Genomic DNA, 18,873 nt, shown 5'->3' on the forward strand with positions numbered 1-18,873 from the left:
TTTACGGTCTCATCCGAAGGACCGCCCCATTTAGTCGCCTCTTACGACAAGCAAGGGGTACTGAGGACCTATTCTAACCCAGATCCCCACGGGATTACTTCATACTAAATTTCAAAAGAATTGGTAGTAAATTTCAAAAGAATTGGTAGTTATGAAGAAGTTAAAAATGTTCAATTGTTAATGCATGAGAGATGACGGGCGTAAATCAACTGCAATATGTCACCAGAGTTTTCTGTACATCTCAGCTTTATCTCATTAATGGCTGTTCCAATTTACAAGTCTTCATGTTAAAAGGTTCTAAAGTTACGGTTGAGTCACATTTTTCTTATCTTGACCTTAAATGAATAAATGGGTCAAGGTACATTTTTTTATAAAATGAATCTTGTCTTAATGTCCTCTCTGAATGTTTCAAGATTGAAGTCCTAAAGTCAAAGGGTTCTAAAGTTATGGCCTGGACGAAATTCTGATGTAAAACATTGACCGTGACAAGGAGAAAAAATGGCGTCATGCACCCCTCCTTATACCACCTCTTCATGTTCCAAGATTGAAGTCTAAATCTTTGAAGTTACGTTATGGGGAGACATAATTCGAAATTACAAAAATCAACCCAACATCCATCAATGACACCACCGGATGACACATTATCATGCTGATCACAGAATGACACCACCGGATGACACATTATCATGCTGATCACAGAATGACACCACCGGATGACACATTATCATGCTGATCACAGAATGACACCACCGGATGACACATCATGCTGATCACAGAATGACACCACCGGATGACACATCATGCTGATCACAGAATGACACCACCGGATGACACATTATCATGCTGATCACAGAATGGCACCACCGGATGACACATTATCATGCTGATCACAGAATGACACCACCGGATGACACATCATGCTGATCACAGAATGACACCACTGGATGACACATTATCATGCTGATCACAGAATGGCACCACCGGAGGACACATTATCATGCTGATCACAGAATGGCACCACTGGATAACACATTTTCATGCTAATCACAGAATAGGTACAAATTCAAAATCATATAAAATTCTATTCTCAAAAATCTTTAATATTCATTAAAAGCTTCAAAATACATCATTGTAACTGGACGGACAAACAATATCATAATCTCCCTGTGTAGGAATGCTCCGTTATATTTACTGTGGGGATGCTCTGTTATATTTACTGTGAGGAATGCTCCGTTATATTTACTGTGGGGATGCTCCGTTATATTTACTGTGAGAATGGTCCGTTATATTTACTGTGGGAATGCTCCGTTATATTTACTGTGAGGATGCTCCGTTATATTTACTGTGGGGATGCTCCGTTATATTTACTGTGAGAATGCTCCGTTATATTTACTGTGGGAATGCTCCGTTATATTTACTGTGAGGATGGTCCGTTATATTTACTGTGAGGATGGTCCGTTATATTTACTGTGGGGATGCTCCGTTATATTTACTGTGAGGATGCTCCGTTATATTTACTGTGGGGATGTTCCGTTATATTTACTGTGGGGATGTACTGTGAGGATGGTCCGTTATATTTACTGTGAGGATGGTCCGTTATATTTACTGTGGGGATGCTCCGTTATATTTACTGTGAGGATGCTCCGTTATATTTACTGTGAGAATGCTCCGTTATATTTACTGTGAGGATGCGCCGTTATATTTACTGTGGGGATGCTCCGTTATATTTACTGTGAGAATGGTCAGTTATATTTACTGTGAGAATGCTCCGTTATATTTACTGGGGGAATGCTCCGTTATATTTACTGGGGGGAATGCTCCGTTATATTTACTGTGGGGATGCTCCGTTATATTTACTGTGAGAATGGTCAGTTATATTTACTGTGAGAATGCTCCGTTATATTTACTGGGGGAATGCTCCGTTATATTTACTGAAATACTGGGTAAATCAGAATTATTTCTTCCAACATCAATTAAAAACAATACTGGTATCAAACCTAGACATGTGTCATAACAACTTCACACACTGGAAAAAATGCATGTTCTTAAATGTAAAGGAGATCTGTTTCTTTGTCTGTCTCTGTTTCTTTCTCTCTCTCTCTCTCTCTCTCTCTCTCTCTCTCTCTGTGTGTGTGTGTGTGTGTCTGTCTCTCTCTCTGTGCCTCTCCCTCTCTCTGTGTGTGTGTGTCTCTCTGTGTGTGCCTCTCTCTCTCTGTCTCTCTCTCTATCTCTCTCTGGTCCCCCCCCCCTCTCTCTGGTCCCCTAGGTCTGGAGCTGAAGCAGGCCACACTGCACCAGTTGGTTGATCTTCCCCCTCAACTCTAAGTCAGCAGTTTGTAATATCCTGAAAATGTCAGAAATCAAAACCTGATTCACCTAATGATTACAAAATACCGACAGAGATCTCTGTCTTGCTTTGTGTAGAGGAATCATTAGACAGGAGCTAGGACAGATGTGACGTTAGAAAACTTCAACCTTTCCTTTACCTGAAAGCTGATAAATATGACTGAATTTTATTCCCAGTTTCACTTGTTGTGCCCCCCCCCCCCCCTCCATTCCTTGTAGTAACACTACTACAATCCTGGAAGTTGTATAACCAGAGACAGTAACAATTAATTACAAGTTAATTACAATTAATCAATTAATTACAAGTTAATTACAATTAATCAATTAATTACAAGTTCATTACAATTAATCAATTAATTACAAGTTCATTACAATTAATCGATTAATTACAAGAAGCCAACACAGGCAGAATGGGCATTCTATATAGTTTATTTACCACAGACTAGGAATTGCTACTGTGTTATGAATTGTTATTGTGTATGGGGGAGGGGTGTGTGTGTGTGTGTAACATTTCCTTATTGTGTACCGGGGGGTTGGGGGGTTGGGGGGGGGGGGGGGGGTTAACATTTCCTTATTGTTAACCGGGGTGTGTGTGTGTGTGTAACATTTTCTTATTGTGTACCGGGTGTGTGTAATATTTCCTTATTGTGGTGTACCGGGGGGGGGGGAAACAGACATTTCCTTATTGTGTACCGGGGGGGAGGGGGAGGGGGGGAAAAGAAACATTGCCTTTAATATTGTGTACCGGGGTTAACATTTCCTCATTGTGTACCGGCGGGGGTAACATTTCCTTATTGTGTACCAGGATAACATTTCCTTATTGTGTACCGGGGTAACATTTCCTAATTGTGTAACATTCTCAGATTGGAACTACAATGCTTATGCAAAATTTGACAATCCTACAAACAGGTCTCAAAGAATTAATAAAATTCGCAATAAAGCATCAAATTTTTTATAATTTATGATAAATAATTTCCTCTAAGAATGTGTTAAGATTAAAGCAATACAAGCTGTAACTGACGGCAAATAAATTGAAATATAAAAGAACAAATATCTAACATATTTCTGATTGAATATATATAGCTTAATAGAACCAGAGTGAATCTTTAGTAATAAACCCGTCAAATATGCAGAAAATATCGATTCATGAATCATTGTCATCCTGTCAGTAATTCCTGCTCATAATCTCCGATGCGCATTGACCTCGAGGGTCACCAGTTCGGAAAAAGCGAAAAAGAGGCACTGAGCACGTGTCAGATTTGTAAATAATTTAACATGCCAATTTTATACAAAATTCATTATCAAAATTTCATTTGAGTAGCACATTTGCGTAATCATTACTCTCTTCCACGTAGTGTCATTCATGAAACGATGTAAATTTTAAAACAAACAATGCGTCAGTTTCCGTCTTTGTATAAAACCTCGGCCTCAGCAACCCGATTACGTTCGGCAATGTCCGTGTATACGACACAATGGCGGTTTATACGAAACGCTCATTGTAGGTGTGCTCTCAAACAATATTCCCTTGTTTATTTTGCTGAATTTTTCTTGAGATCTAGGGGGTTATATTAGTTATACCGATAGGTGTTATGTAATGCATAATTGAATAGTTGAAAAAATACTACCAGTTACAGCTTGTATTGCTTTAAATATCAAACATGTATTAAATTATCATATATATATGTCTAAAAAATTTAATAATTTCCTCTAAGAACGTGTTCAGAAAATATCAAACACATGTATACATCAAATCATCATACGATTCAAACACAGAATATTAGCATACCTTGCTCCTTCACTAGGATTGAATTTCAGAGTTTCAATCAGCTTCATAACTTTAGGATCCATTAATATGTTACGGATCTCTGGATTGGCTAAAATATCCTGCATCCTCCTTTCATCTTCTGCAGTAGGCTGATTGGGATTGGTGGAGCTCCTCACTGACATGTCAGCGCCCTCTGTTGGTGACCTTGTGTATAGAGTCTCTGTGTTGCCTGGGTTGATTGTATGGGAGGGTTTAGCCTTGGCTTCATGGACCTCGGATTCAGAGTTAAGTTCCACGATTTTACTTGGTGGAGCAGGTTTGCTTGGTTTTGCAGTTTTGTCTTGATCATCAGCTAAACCAGTGAAGTGTTCTCCTGAGAATAAAGACTACAGTTTATAAAATTGACCTGTCCAAATGCTTTGATCACTAAAGACCTCACAGTAGATTTTAAATTCTTTGGACTAGTAAAATGATTGATATGACTAAATCTGTAGAAAACAAATTTTGAAAACTCTAAAAGATTGTGACAGTTACCTCCCTTACTTTATTAAACCTATCTTGCATAACTCCACTAAACACTCTTTTACAAGATCCTGTTTACAAACCAACACACAAACAAACAGGAAAACTAATACACCAACAAACACACAAACAAACAGGAAATAGACACACAGACAATGAGAAACACAAACAATCAGACACACAAACAAACAAGAAACAAATAAACCAACAAACATACAAACAAACAGGAATCAGACACACAGACAGACAAGAAAACAAATACACACACAGACACACAATCAAACAAGAAACAAATACACTAACAGACACACAAACAATCAGACACACAATCAAACAAGAAACAAATACACAAAGGTTTTTAATATGTTCTTTATACAGGTTTATAATGTCTTTGCTATGTTGATTATTTACCCATGATTTTGCAGAATGAGGTGAGGAATTCCTGGATTTCCTTCTCGTCTTTGTACCGCTCCATGGCTTTGACTGGATCTGCTTGAAACTGGTTCACGGCCTCAACATATTTCTTATCTCCTAGCTTCTTGAACAGTTTGTCATTTGACTCGATCTTTTTCATAAGGCCATCCGTCAGCCATTCGTCTGTAAGAAAGACAGATGCACGGTCAGCTCTAATAACTCACATTCAACATTACATTCCATGTAATATGTTTGATGATGTGATCGTTGAGACGAACATGACTCTTAACATCTTGCAACATGATTTTAGAGATTTGATCTGCCTATTCATTTAAGGCAGGAAATATCACACAGTTGATGTAAACAGTGTATTGTGATGTCATATTTAGCTTCACTTATTTTTCTTTCAAATCATTATTAACAGCAACAAAACTTACAAGGTACGTGCTGACTTGTCAGATTACAGATAAATGCTAATCTGTACTGTTTGTCACCAGGCTTCTATAACTAGAGCCACACAGACACACAATCACAGTTTGCACGTCTGAGTGGTTGACAGCAGACAATGTCAAGCTTCTGTCAGTCATGGAAAGAGACGAATAACCAAGAGTTGTTAAAAACCAATGGAAGATTGGCTGTTGGAATACACACATGAAATGAACACGTCATTAAAATTTACTTGTGACTTTAATTCGTTTTTATGAGGCTGTAAGTTAATGGTATGTATTGGTGGAAGATTTGGTGAAAAATTGGTGTATTATGATGTTATATATTTTGACACACTATATATCGGTAGCCGAGCTTACTGCTATTTGCAATACATCATCCGTGATTTAATATTTTTTCAAAGCAAGTGAAACTAACATAATTCACGGAGTGTCATTAAGATAAATTCTAGGTGAAGAAAGTACGATAGCTCTGGAGTGACAGCGACATTTTTCCAGAGCACTATGAGTAACCCTCATCATTTTTTAGCTGATGAAGAGCAAATTACGAGATTCATATGTATAATTTATTGGAGTGAGCTCGTTACATTTCTTTAAAAAGCTCACTATTACATTTAACATATTTACCTTTACTCTCTGCAATTTTTTGTGCCTCTTTCGTCAAAGTTTGCTGAACCTCTGGAAGTTTGTGACCTTTGTCAGCAGATTTCTGGGTTATATATGGCATCTCTGACGAACTCTTGACATTTGACCCTGAAGATGAACTTTTGACCTTTGGCTTCGATGAACTGCTTCCTCCAAACAAGAACCCCTTCCTGAAGCCCCCAAAGTTCCCAGGGTCAGATTTTGAGGATGCAGTGTTGACAGGTTTTTCACTTTTTCCTGCAGGGCTCTGCACTGACTTCTCCAACTTTTTCTAAACATAACAAAAATAAAGATCATAAAGAATGCTATAAACATCAAAAACATCTACTAGTGACACCATCAGACATCAAATCTACTAGTGACACCATCAGACATCAAATCTAATAGTGACACCATCAGACATCAAATCTACTAGTGAGTACGTCAGTCATCAAATCTACTAGTGACAACATCATACATCAAATCTACTAGTGACACCATCAGACATCAAATCTACTAGTGACTACATTATACATCAAATCTACTAGTGACACCATCAGACATCAAATCTACTAGTGACACCATCAGACATCAAATCTACTAGTGACTACATCAGACATCAAATCTACTAGTGACACCATCAGACATCAAATCTACTAGTGACACCATCAGACATCAAATCTACTAGTGACACCATCAGACATCAAATCTACTAGTGACACCATCAGACATCAAATCTACTAGTGAGTATGTCAGACATCAAATCTACTAGTGAGTATGTCAGACATCAAATCTACTAGTGACAACATCAGACATCAAATCTACTAGTGACAACATCAGACATCAAATCTACTAGTGACAACATCAGACATCAAATCTACTAGTGACAACATCAGACATCAAATCTACTAGTGAGTAGGTCAGTCATCAAATCTACTAGTGACTACATCAGTCATCAAATCTACTTGTGACTACATCAGACATCAAATCTACTAGTGACAACATCAGACATCAAATCTACTAGTGACAACATCAGACATCAAATCTACTAGTGACAACATCATACATCAAATCTACTAGTGAGTAGGTCAGTCATCAAATCTACTAGTGACTACATCAGTCATCAAATCTACTAGTGACTACATCAGACATCAAATCTACTAGTGACAACATCAGACATCAAATCTACTAGTGACAACATCATACATCAAATCTACTAGTGAGTAGGTCAGTCATCAAATCTACTAGTGACTACATCAGTCATCAAATCTACTAGTGACTACATCAGACATCAAATCTACTAGTGACAACATCAGACATCAAATCTACTAGTGACAACATCAGTCATCAAATCTACTAGTGACACCATCAGACATCAAATCTACTAGTGACACCATCAGTCATCAAATCTACTAGTGACAACATCAGACATCAAATCTACTAGTGACAACATCAGACATCAAATCTACTAGTGACAACATCATACATCAAATCTACTAGTGACAACATCATACATCAAATCTACTAGTGAGTAGGTCAGTCATCAAATCTACTAGTGACTACATCAGTCATCAAATCTACTAGTGACTACATCAGACATCAAATCTACTAGTGACAACATCAGACATCAAATCTACTAGTGACAACATCAGACATCAAATCTACTAGTGACAACATCAGACATCAAATCTACTAGTGAGTAGGTCAGTCATCAAATCTACTAGTGACTACATCAGTCATCAAATCTACTAGTGACTACATCAGACATCAAATCTACTAGTGAGTACATCAGACATCAAATCTACTAGTGACAACATCAGACATCAAATCTACTAGTGACAACATCAGACATCAAATCTACTAGTGACAACATCAGACATCAAATCTACTAGTGACAACATCAGACATCAAATCTACTAGTGACAACATCAGACATCAAATCTACTAGTGACAACATCAGACATCAAATCTACTAGTGAGTAGGTCAGTCATCAAATCTACTAGTGACTACATCAGTCATCAAATCTACTAGTGAGTATGTCAGTCATCAAATCTACTAGTGACTATGACAGTCATCAAATCTACTAGTGAGTATGTCAGTCATCAAATCTACTAGTGACTATGTCACACATCAAATCTACTATGGACTATGTCAGTCATCAAATCTACTAGTGTGTAGGTCAGTCATCAAATCTACTAGTGAGTACGTCAGACATCAAATCTACTAGTGAGTACGTCAGACATCAAATCTACTAGTGACTACATCAGTCATCAAATCTACTAGTGAGTACATCAGTCATCAAACCTACTAGTGACTACATCAGACATCAAATCTACTAGTGACTACATCAGACATCAAATCTACTAGTGAGTAGGTCAGTCATCAAATCTACTAGTGACTACATCAGTCATCAAATCTACTAGTGACTATGACAGTCATCAAATCTACTACTGAGTACGTCAGTCATCAAATCTACTTGTGACTATGTCACACATCAAATCTACTATGGACTATGTCAGTCATCAAATCTACTAGTGAGTATGTCAGACATCAAATCTACTAGTGTGTAGGTCAGACATCAAATCTACTAGTGAGTAGGTCAGACATCAAATCTACTAGTGACTACATCAGACATCAAATCTACTAGTGAGTATGTCAGTCATCAAATCTACTAGTGAGTATGTCAGTCATCAATATCTACTAGTGAGTACATCAGACATCAAATCTACTAGTGAGTAGGTCACACATCAAATCTACTAGTGACTACATCAGACATCAAATCTACTAGTGAGTATGTCAGTCATCAAATCTACTAGTGAGTATGTCAGTCATCAATATCTACTAGTGAGTACATCAGACATCAAATCTACTAGTGAGTACATCAGACATCAAATCTACTAGTGACTACATCAGTCATCAAATCTACTAGTGAGTACGTCAGTCATCAAATCTACTAGTGACTACATCAGTCATCAAATCTACTAGTGAGTATGTCAGTCATCAAATCTATTAGTGACTACATCAGACATCAAATCTACTAGTGAGTATGTCAGACATCAAATCTACTAGTGAGTAGGTCAGACATCAAATCTACTAGTGAGTAGGTCACACATCAAATCTACTAGTGACTACATCAGACATCAAATCTACTAGTGAGTATGTCAGACATTAAATTTACTAGTGAGTATGTCAGACATCAAATCTACTAGTGACTACATCAGTCATCAAATCTACTAGTGAGTATGACAGTCATCAAATCTACTAGTGACTATGACAGTCATCAAATCTACTAGTGACTACATCAGACATCTAATCTACTAGTGACTACATCAGACATCAAATCTACTAGTGACTATGACAGTCATCAAATCTACTAGTGACTATGACAGTCATCAAATCTACTAGTGAGTACGTCAGACATCAAATCTACTAGTGACTACATCAGACATCAAATCTACTAGTGACTACATCAGACATCAAATCTACTAGTGACTACATCAGTCATCAAATCTACCATTGTGATGTTCAGAGTCTGGCCTTTGTGTTAGTTTGTGATGTTTAGAGGTTAGCCTTTGTGATGTTCAGAGTCTGACCTTTGTGATATTTAGAGGTTAGCCTTTGTGATGTTCAGAGTCTGGCCTTTGTGATGTTCAGAGTCTGACCTTTGTGATGTTCAGAGTCTGGCCTTTGTGATGTTCAGAGTCTAGCCTTTGTGATGTTCAGAGTCTGACCTTTAGAGATGTTCAGAGGTTAGCCTTTGTGATGTTCAGAGTCTGGCCTTTGTGATGTTCAGAGTCTGGCCTTTGTGATGTTCAGAGTCTGACCTTTGTGATGTTCAGAGTCTGACCTTTATAGATGTTCAGAGGTTAGCCTTTGTGATGTTCAGAGTCTGGCCTTTGTGATGTTCAGAGTCTAGCCTTTGTGATGTTCAGAGTCTGGCCTTTGTGATGTTCAGAGTCTGACCTTTGTGATGTTCAGAGTCTGACCTTTAGAGATGTTCAGAGGTTAGCCTTTGTGATGTTCAGAGTCTGGCCTTTGTGATGTTCAGAGTCTGACCTTTGTGATGTTCAGAGTCTGACCTTTGTGATGTTCAGAGTCTGACCTTTGTGATATTTAGAGGTTAGCCTTTGTGATGTTCAGAGTCTGGCCTTTGTGATGTTCAGAGTGTGGCCTTTATAGATGTTCAGAGGTTAGCCTTTGTGATGTTCAGAGTCTGGCCTTTGTGATGTTCAGAGTCTGACCTTTGTGATGTTCAGAGTCTGACCTTTGTGATGTTCAGAGTCTGACCTTTGTGATGTTCAGAGTCTGACCTTTGTGATGTTCAGAGTCTGACCTTTGTGATGTTCAGAGTCTGACCTTTGTGATGTCAGTCTTACCTCAGTATCTTTATCATGGAGACCGTTCTGTGGAACTCGTCCCCTGGGGGAGGAGTCAGCTGGTTGTTTGATGTGTGACCTATCAGCCTTTGACCTAATGACCTCTGCTTGCTTCAGAATGTCAGACATATCCTCCAGTGGAGGAACATCATCTAAAAAATAAAAATGTCTGGATTAATTTCGTAAAGAAAACAAATCTGTTGTATATTGTTATAAAGAGAGAAAGAGAAAAGTAGAACTACCTCAAGTAAGCCATGGCATGATATGGTTTTCATGTGTTGTTTATAGGTCATTGGTGATTACCCACTACACAGCAAACTGTGTTAAAACTAGAACTGTCCTAATGGGACTAATACCCCCCGTATAAGTGTATATTCTACAGTACAGCAGTACATGAAATATTAAAAATATGCTTAATATAAACAATGAATACTATTTGGCACATTTTAGGCTGTATGATTGCAAATCCCTGGTCAACTCATCTAGTCTTTAGTTTATATTCACTTTGTTAAAGATCATTATGTTATGCTAACTTTACTTTGTCATTGATTTTGTCAGTAAATAAATGACATTAGCTCAAGTATTGGTATTATTGTAATCTTTTCCACTGGTATAACAACTCTAAGTAGCTGCAATAAAGGCAGTTTACTATGAATCCCATTGCCAGGGATAGTTGAGATTATAAATATTATCTGAAAAATAAGTATTCAACACACATGAGCCACTTTATGTTTTACCGAGAAGTCACAAGATTGCAGATACAGTATGTGGATGCCAAACCAGAAAATGTCCGTAACTTCCATAACTGTTAAAATATTTCAATGAAAATAGAAGATGCACAACTACATTATATGTATAAGATGAGAATAAAGTTTGAATCAAATCTGTTCAATGATATTAGAATTAAACTCTGGACAAAGTGTGCAACCCCCAAAATGAAAAGAAAATGTGCGTAACTTCTATAACTGTTAAAATATTTCAATGAAAATAGGAGATGCACAACTACATAATATATAGAATATGTGCATAAAGTTTGAATGAAATATGTCCAGTGGTATTAGAAATAAACTTCGGACAAATTGTGTCTACGGACAGACGGACGGACAGACGGACGGACAAAGTGATTCCAGTATACCCCCCAAACTTCGTTTGCGGGGGTATAAAAACAAATGCATGTGATAAACATTTGTATACCAGTCACCTGCCTTCATCTATAGACATTTGATAGTCACCTGACACTAGTCACATGCCTTCATCTATAGACACGTGATAACAGTCACCTGACACTATAGTCACATACCTTCATCTATAGACACATGATACCAGTCACCTGACACTAGTCACATGCCTTCATCTATAGACACGTGATAACAGTCACATGACACTATAGTCACATACCTTCATCTATAGACACATGATACCAGTCACCTGACACTTGTCACATGCCTTCATCTATAGACACGTGATACCAGTCACCTGACACTTGTCACATGCCTTCATCTATAGACACATGATAACAGTCACTTGACACTATAGTCACATGCCTTCATCTATAGACACGTGATAACAGTCACTTGACACTAGTCACATGCCTTCATCTATAGACACATGATAACAGTCACTTGACACTAGTCACATACCTTCATCTATAGACACATGATAACAGTCACTTGACACTAGTCACATGCCTTCATCTATAGACATGTGATAACAGTCACTTGACACTTGTCACATGCCTTCATCTATAGACATGTGATAACAGTCACTTGACACTAGTCACATGCCTTCATCTATAGACACATGATAGTCACCTGACACTATAGTCACATGCCTTCATACACAGACACCAGTCACCTGACACTAGTTTTCATCCTTTGTAGTTTTCCTCCGATTTCTGGATCATATATATTCTAAGATTTACCAGCTAAATTTTCACCTGATGTCAGTTTGAGGACACATGATACACTTCACATATTAACACGATGCACTTATTCATTCTAATTAAGCAATAGCATTCCACCTGCTACACGAAGATTTAATAAGTTTGACTCTGGAACACACTCCATCATGGGATACTGCAACCTCAGATTTCTCTGAAATGGACTGTCAGATCCACGCAGACACAAATTCATTAAAATCATATACAGACACCATTTTTTTCAAGGCATTACTGTAATAGTCCTCTCCCTAGAACTCTCCATATTTGTCAGACATCAACTAATAACAACCACACACAGCCCTGTCGGTTTTCTGGTGGAACTGACAAAGTCAGGGGACCCGGGTTTGAATCTCAGCCTGTGTAACACAATCCTACTGTCTGTGACTTTAAGAACTTGAGATTTCTTAGTTTTCTGTTGTTATTTCTAAGTCATAGTCCATTAGCATTATACCTCAAGATTAAGAATCACAAGACCTACAGTATCAACAATGTAATATAATGAGAACAGGAAAATTTAGAATTGTCACCTGATGTTAGAAATATCACTGTATCAATACGGAGTGAAGGATATACGCTGCAGCATACTGCTGATATGCTAAACATTCGCTGTGAAACAGTTTTTGATGTGATTGTAAGATTTAAGAAAATGGGAAGCACAGAAAACAAATCTCCAAGCGGGTGACCACTGATTCTTGTTCCCAGAGATGAACGATCTCTAGTGAGCCTTGTTCACAGAGATGAACGATCTCTAGTGAGGCTGGTTCACAGAGATGAACGATTTCTAGTGAGGCTGGTTCCCAGAGATGAACGATTTCTAGTGAGGCTGGTTTGAAATAATCATAAAACTCCTCTCAGTCATTTAACCAACAGATTTAATCGACACAGACCTACACAGTCAAGTATCTCAATGAACTGCACAGAGATGTTTCTATTACAAGGGTACCACAGGAGAAAGTGAGGAAAAAAGGGAAGCGAACCATAAAAAGAGACTGAACTAGCACAGGGGTAAGATGAGGTGGAATGTAAATGGTTAGTGGGACGAATTAATCTTTTCTGACAAAAGTTAAGTTATTTTGGGTGCAAACAAGAGGATTTTCCGATGACACTGCAAGGATGAAGCCTCATCTCTCTACTGTGTGTGTCCCCCATTCCAGCGAAAAGTCAGTGTAATGATTTGAGGTTGTCCATTGCTGTGGATGGTACTTGGAAAATAATCACACAGCATTTCCCCCGACCAAAACTTCTGTCAAGATGACAAGTCAGTGCCCCTATACATAGAGCCAGAGATGTTGAGATTGAAATATTGTGCTGAACACAGGATTGTTGCTGAACTTTCACATGCCATTATACAGAAGTGTTGACTGTTGATTATATACGGGGGTTCTACAGATCGTTGCCAAGGCATTTGAGAAAAGTTATCAGGGTGATGGATGAAATGACAAAGTATACTGAACACAGGTACGTCTTTTTAGTACATTTTCCCCATGTAGACAATCCCCTAATGCAACGAAAAGAAATGTAAAATTTTGCCATTGACTTGTGTATGTCTGTAGGTAGTCCGAAATATCTGACCTTTTCCTGGCTTTTTTTTATGATTTTGATATTTACTCTGCCAGGAAAACGTCAGAACGTAAACTGGAAATTTCGCTACCTCCAGCTGGAAGCGGCATTCAGGGGCCGATTTTAAATACTTCCAAGCCGAATTCAATGTTAAACTCACAACTTACACTTTTTACTGATCAATAAAACGATGTTTCTTGTGCTTACTATAATATTGATTATATGGGGTTCTTTCATCACATAGTCTCTTGAAAACATTTAACAAATTGTCGACCTTTGTTTTGAGTCACGTGACTCGATCGCTCAAATGACAGCAAAAATTTGGTTGAATACAATTGTGTGCTTCTGTTATCGAATTTTCGAGCGATATTTTTTAATCGATGCAATAGTAAAGTACAAGAAGCATCGTTTCATTGATTAGTTGCGAGTTTAAAATTAAGTTCGGTTTGTAAGTGTTTAATATTGGCACAAGAACGCCGCTTCGAGCTGGAGGCAGTGAAATTTCCAATTTTTGTAATGGCGCTGGTTCTGACATTTTCCTGGCACAGTAAATATCAAACTCATAAAAAAAGCCTAGTCTCATTAAACCAGACACTCTACTGTCTCCACAAATTTCCGACGAGCAGAGATTTTTGGAGAGAGCCGAGAGTCTGGTTGCATGAGACTAAAAAAAAAGACAGGAAAATGTCAGATGTTTCGGACTAATCTGTAGACTAGTGTAGTGTACTAAGGTTGCCCGAATGGCGATTCAAAATTCTGACAAGTGTCGAACCCTTTGCATGCACTATTCCTCTTTAAATACATGTCAATATTGTTTGTTTTATGGGAGTAATTTCTGCATGATCAACTTTGTCTGTTAGGCATGTTACTCCATGTTTCCATTGTTTATATATCGTCATGAACCATTAAACATTTGTTTCTCTTTACAACACCTAAAACTAGTGAGTCGCGTTATACATTATCAAAATCAACACAACGATAAAATCATGTGACAAGTCCTGTGGTCAGTTAGGGTCAGTCTGACCAACAACAAAAACAAATGATATCAAAACGCGTCCATAACAACACTTTACCTTCCTCCATGTCGGAATCCCCGTAATGTAAGAAAATTCGGGCTGTTGTTTGAAATATTGATTATCTCGATCCCGATCAATTTTTTTTCCCATCTAATCTACGGTAATTTTTTCACTATAATTATATTTCATTAAAAAGTGCCTTTCTGAAGAAAAAAAAAGTTATTGCAGCGTTCATTGTAGCTCATTTTCCTGGATGTAATAACAAAACATACAGAATTGTTTACAAGTAGTGTTTTCACATGATTTCAAAATAATTGTATCTGTACAGTAGGCCTAACTGTTATAACTAAAAAATAAGGAAAAATTAAAATGAATGATATATACCAGTTTACAGTGAATAAGTTACAGAATATACAAATTCTGCGCCCCCTCTAAATCCGCCACTGGGTATGCAGTGTTATTTGTACTCGTATGTTTTTGCTTTTTAATCGATAAGTTTTAACATTCATCATATTTAGAATAATAAAAAGCTTTAGAATATGTTAAAATTGGATATCCGTTAAGAAATTTTAGTCAGTATAGATTTAAGAAAATTGTAAAGAAATTACTCTGTGGTAAATACACTGAAACCTGGTACAATAATCGAAATAAATTAATTGATGGGAAACTGTGCACTTATTTTAAACTTAAGGAGCACTTTGGTTTTGAGAACTATCTTAATAAAAATTTTAAAAAATTGATATTAGAAGATCTATATTTGTAAGTTACGGGTATCAGCTCATAAATTAATGGTTGAAGTTGGTAGTTATTCTGGTATTACTAGGAATGAACGAATATGTAACAAATACAACTCCCGTTCATTAGGAGACGAGATTCATTTTTGGATTAAATATGAAAAGTTTGCTGATGAAAGAAAATCTTTTTGTGGTGCTATAGAAAAAACAGTTAAAATTTTCACTAAACTCAATGATGAACAAAAATTCATTTACATACTATGTTCTGAGCCATCCATTCTAAATATAACTGGAAAATTTATTTTGAACAATATATGACACTGTATTTGTATATAACTATGTGTTATGTAATCACTTCTTTCTTTACTTGTAATTGTATATGTACATTATTTGTATTTTCATGCTGCCCCTTGATTGGAAAATAAAATATGCTCTAATGTTCTATTAAGGTTTTAAGGGGGGGGGGGGGGGTGTGGGGGGGGGTCTTGGTAAAAACTTGGTGAATATAGTTTTTTGTTATACATTGGACTTTTGGTCTCGCCCCTAATGCCATGTGAATTTATAAGGGTCCCTGAGCCTCTCTAACCCGCCACTACAAACGACCAGAAACGTTATCAATGCAAGAAACGCAACTCCTGCCATTGTTCATTTGATACCATTGGAAAAACTACAAGAGTTGTATTTCTTGATGAAGCAGAAGACACTTGCTGTGAAAACGAAAATGGATGCCGAGTCTGAAAGAAAGCTATTTTGCTGGTATTTAGCAAAGGTGACTGTCGGGTACAGTACAATTACAAGCTCCAGTCAGGTAAGTATATTCCTTTATACATAATACTATCCATTATTCATAGGGGAAATTGACACAGTACGGAGTTGGATCAGTTGATAGGGCCTATTTTCTAAATTACTAGGTATGCTCACAGGCACTTGTTTCTGTAAATAACTTATGAGATATGACCATTGTATATTAGTATACAGAGGTCATAAGTTATTTACAGAAACAAATGCCTGTGGGTATACTATTGAAATTTATTCTCTGGTTCTTTACCTATACCCGAGTTTCATGTAGTTGTAGATCTACAATGAGCAGAGCATGTCGAACAGTTCCGAATTTGAACAGTTGGGGTTTTAATTAACTGAGTAATTAGTCGTAATATACCACAGATGCTTGATTTGGGTCCATTGCCAACACTATCTACATCAAAGAGACGAAAGATGATGGAGGATGAAGAAACAACCCTTCGGGCAGAAAGAGAGGCATGTACCTAACAAGGGCAGACTATTACAGAATCAAAATGAAATATTTGCAATGTAAAATAAAGGAAAAGGCATGTAATTTTACAAAACAGTAGGGATTTTGCATAATAGAAGAACATATTGTTTTTACTCTGTTTCTTCCTCTTCTTTTTCTCTCCAGTACTTTTTAGCCCTGCTGAACTTAAAGCTCAAGGGAACTTTTCTGACCACCTGTTATCCGTCGTCCCTCTGTCTGTAAACTTTTTACATTTTCATCTTCTCCTCCAGTACCACTGGGCCAATTTCAACCAAACTTAGTACAAATCATCCTTGTTGAAGGGGATTCAAGGTTGTTCAAAACTTAACAAAAGGCACCAATAGGGTGGAGTAATTTTTTTATAAAAATTCTCAAGAACCACTGGGTCAGAAAAGCTGAAATTTACATGAAAGCTCTTGATATAGTGCAGATTCAAGTTTGTTAAAATCATTGCCCCCAGGGGTAGGGTGGGGCCAGAGTAGGATATCATAGTTTTACATGGGAATATATAGGGAAAATCTTTAAAAATCTTTTCAAGAACCATTGGGCCAGGTGGGACCACAATAGGGGATCCAATTTTTACATACAAATTATATAATCCTGTGGGGATCCGGATTAGAATAGGTCCTCAGTACCCCTTGCTTGTCATAAGAGACGACTAAATAGGGCGGTCCGAATGAGACTGCAAAAACCGAGGTCCTGTGTCACAGCAGGTGTGGCACGATAAAGATCCCTCCCTGCTTAATAGCCAAAAGCGCCGAGCATAGGCCTAAATTTTGCAGCATTTCATCAGCAGTGGTGACGTCCCCATATGAGTGAAATATTGTCGAGAGGGACGTTAAACAATATACAATCAATCGATCATACAAATATATAGGGAAAATCTTTAAAAATCTTCTTCTCAAGAACCACTGGGCCAGAAGGGACCACAATAGGGGATCAAAGTTTTACATACGAGTATATAGGGAAAATCTTTAGAAATCTTATTTTCAAAACCCACATGGCCAGAATAGTGGAAATTTACATGAAAGAGTAGATCCAAATTGTCTCTAGGGCAGGCTGGGGCGACAATAGGGAATCAAAATGCTGCATGTTGATATATGGGGGAAAATCTTTAAAAATATCTCTAAAAGTCTATTTAAGCTAGGGTTTTCATATTTTGTATATACATTCTTTATGATAATGCATTTCATGTGATGCAATGGTGTGCGATCTTGTGATCTTAACCTGGAAGTCTGACCTACTTTTAATAAAAATCTGACCTATTGAATAATTAATATCTCCTCAACTATTCAAGATCGAACTTTCTTATTTTGTATATAGATTTCTTATGACAAGGTATTTCGTATCATACAATGATTTGTGACCTTGGTTTTATCCAGAACAGCAAGATCATGTTAGTCATATCATACAGTGATTTGTGACCTTGGTTTTATCCAGAACAGCAAGATCATGTTAGTCATATTGGTGTTGAGGCATTTCTGTGTTGCGTGAATTTATTTTCATTGATGTTGTGATCCTTTGGGGCTAGGTTGGGGCCACAATATGGGGTGTTGCTAAAATGTGGAATGGAAAACAGGAAATCTTTTATTCATTTGATAGGCTCATAATAGCAGCCAGATAGAAGTAACATCATTTGAAAGGGATTCAATTATAATTCAAGTCTTTTTCAGTATGTTTATCTTATTTCTCTTCTTCATTTGTGAAACAACATACTGTCAAAATCTTGGGGGTGGGGGGGGGTGGGGTGACAAAGCTGGCAAAAAGGATGGTGCCAACAGGCACTTGCTAAAAAATTTTATTAAAAACTTACTATGCAAAATATTAAAGCTGTATGACCCGATGTTCATGTATTAT

The 18,873-nt window shown here is 37.3% G+C and overlaps 1 protein-coding gene across 1 annotated transcript; it reads right to left on the reverse strand.

Annotated features, from left to right (window-relative positions):
• Positions 1–1,079: 1,079 nt before the first annotated feature.
• LOC125673697 (uncharacterized) lies at positions 1,080–15,134 on the reverse strand. The gene is made up of 6 exons (XM_048910385.2): positions 15,067–15,134; positions 10,495–10,646; positions 6,121–6,409; positions 5,045–5,230; positions 4,133–4,484; positions 1,080–2,344 (listed from the first exon to the last, which is right to left on the reverse strand). The coding sequence occupies exons 1-6, from the start codon at positions 15,074–15,076 to the stop codon at positions 2,263–2,265; spliced, it is 1,071 nt and encodes a 356-aa protein (XP_048766342.2). The 5' UTR covers positions 15,077–15,134; the 3' UTR covers positions 1,080–2,262.
• Positions 15,135–18,873: the final 3,739 nt, after the last annotated feature.

This window comes from Ostrea edulis, chromosome 3, assembly GCF_947568905.1.
Source record: "Ostrea edulis chromosome 3, xbOstEdul1.1, whole genome shotgun sequence".
Taxonomy (NCBI): Eukaryota; Metazoa; Mollusca; class Bivalvia; order Ostreida; family Ostreidae; genus Ostrea; species Ostrea edulis.

What these genes read in the sequence shown, in the direction of transcription:
- LOC125673697 (XM_048910385.2), bottom strand. An exon ending in TCCATGATAAAGATACTGAG is followed by an intron (nt 6,410 to 10,494) that starts GTAAGACTGACA and finishes TGTTATGTTTAG; the next exon opens with AAAAAGTTGGAGAAGTCAGT. An exon ending in AAAAATTGCAGAGAGTAAAG is followed by an intron (nt 5,231 to 6,120) that starts GTAAATATGTTA and finishes TCTTTCTTACAG; the next exon opens with ACGAATGGCTGACGGATGGC.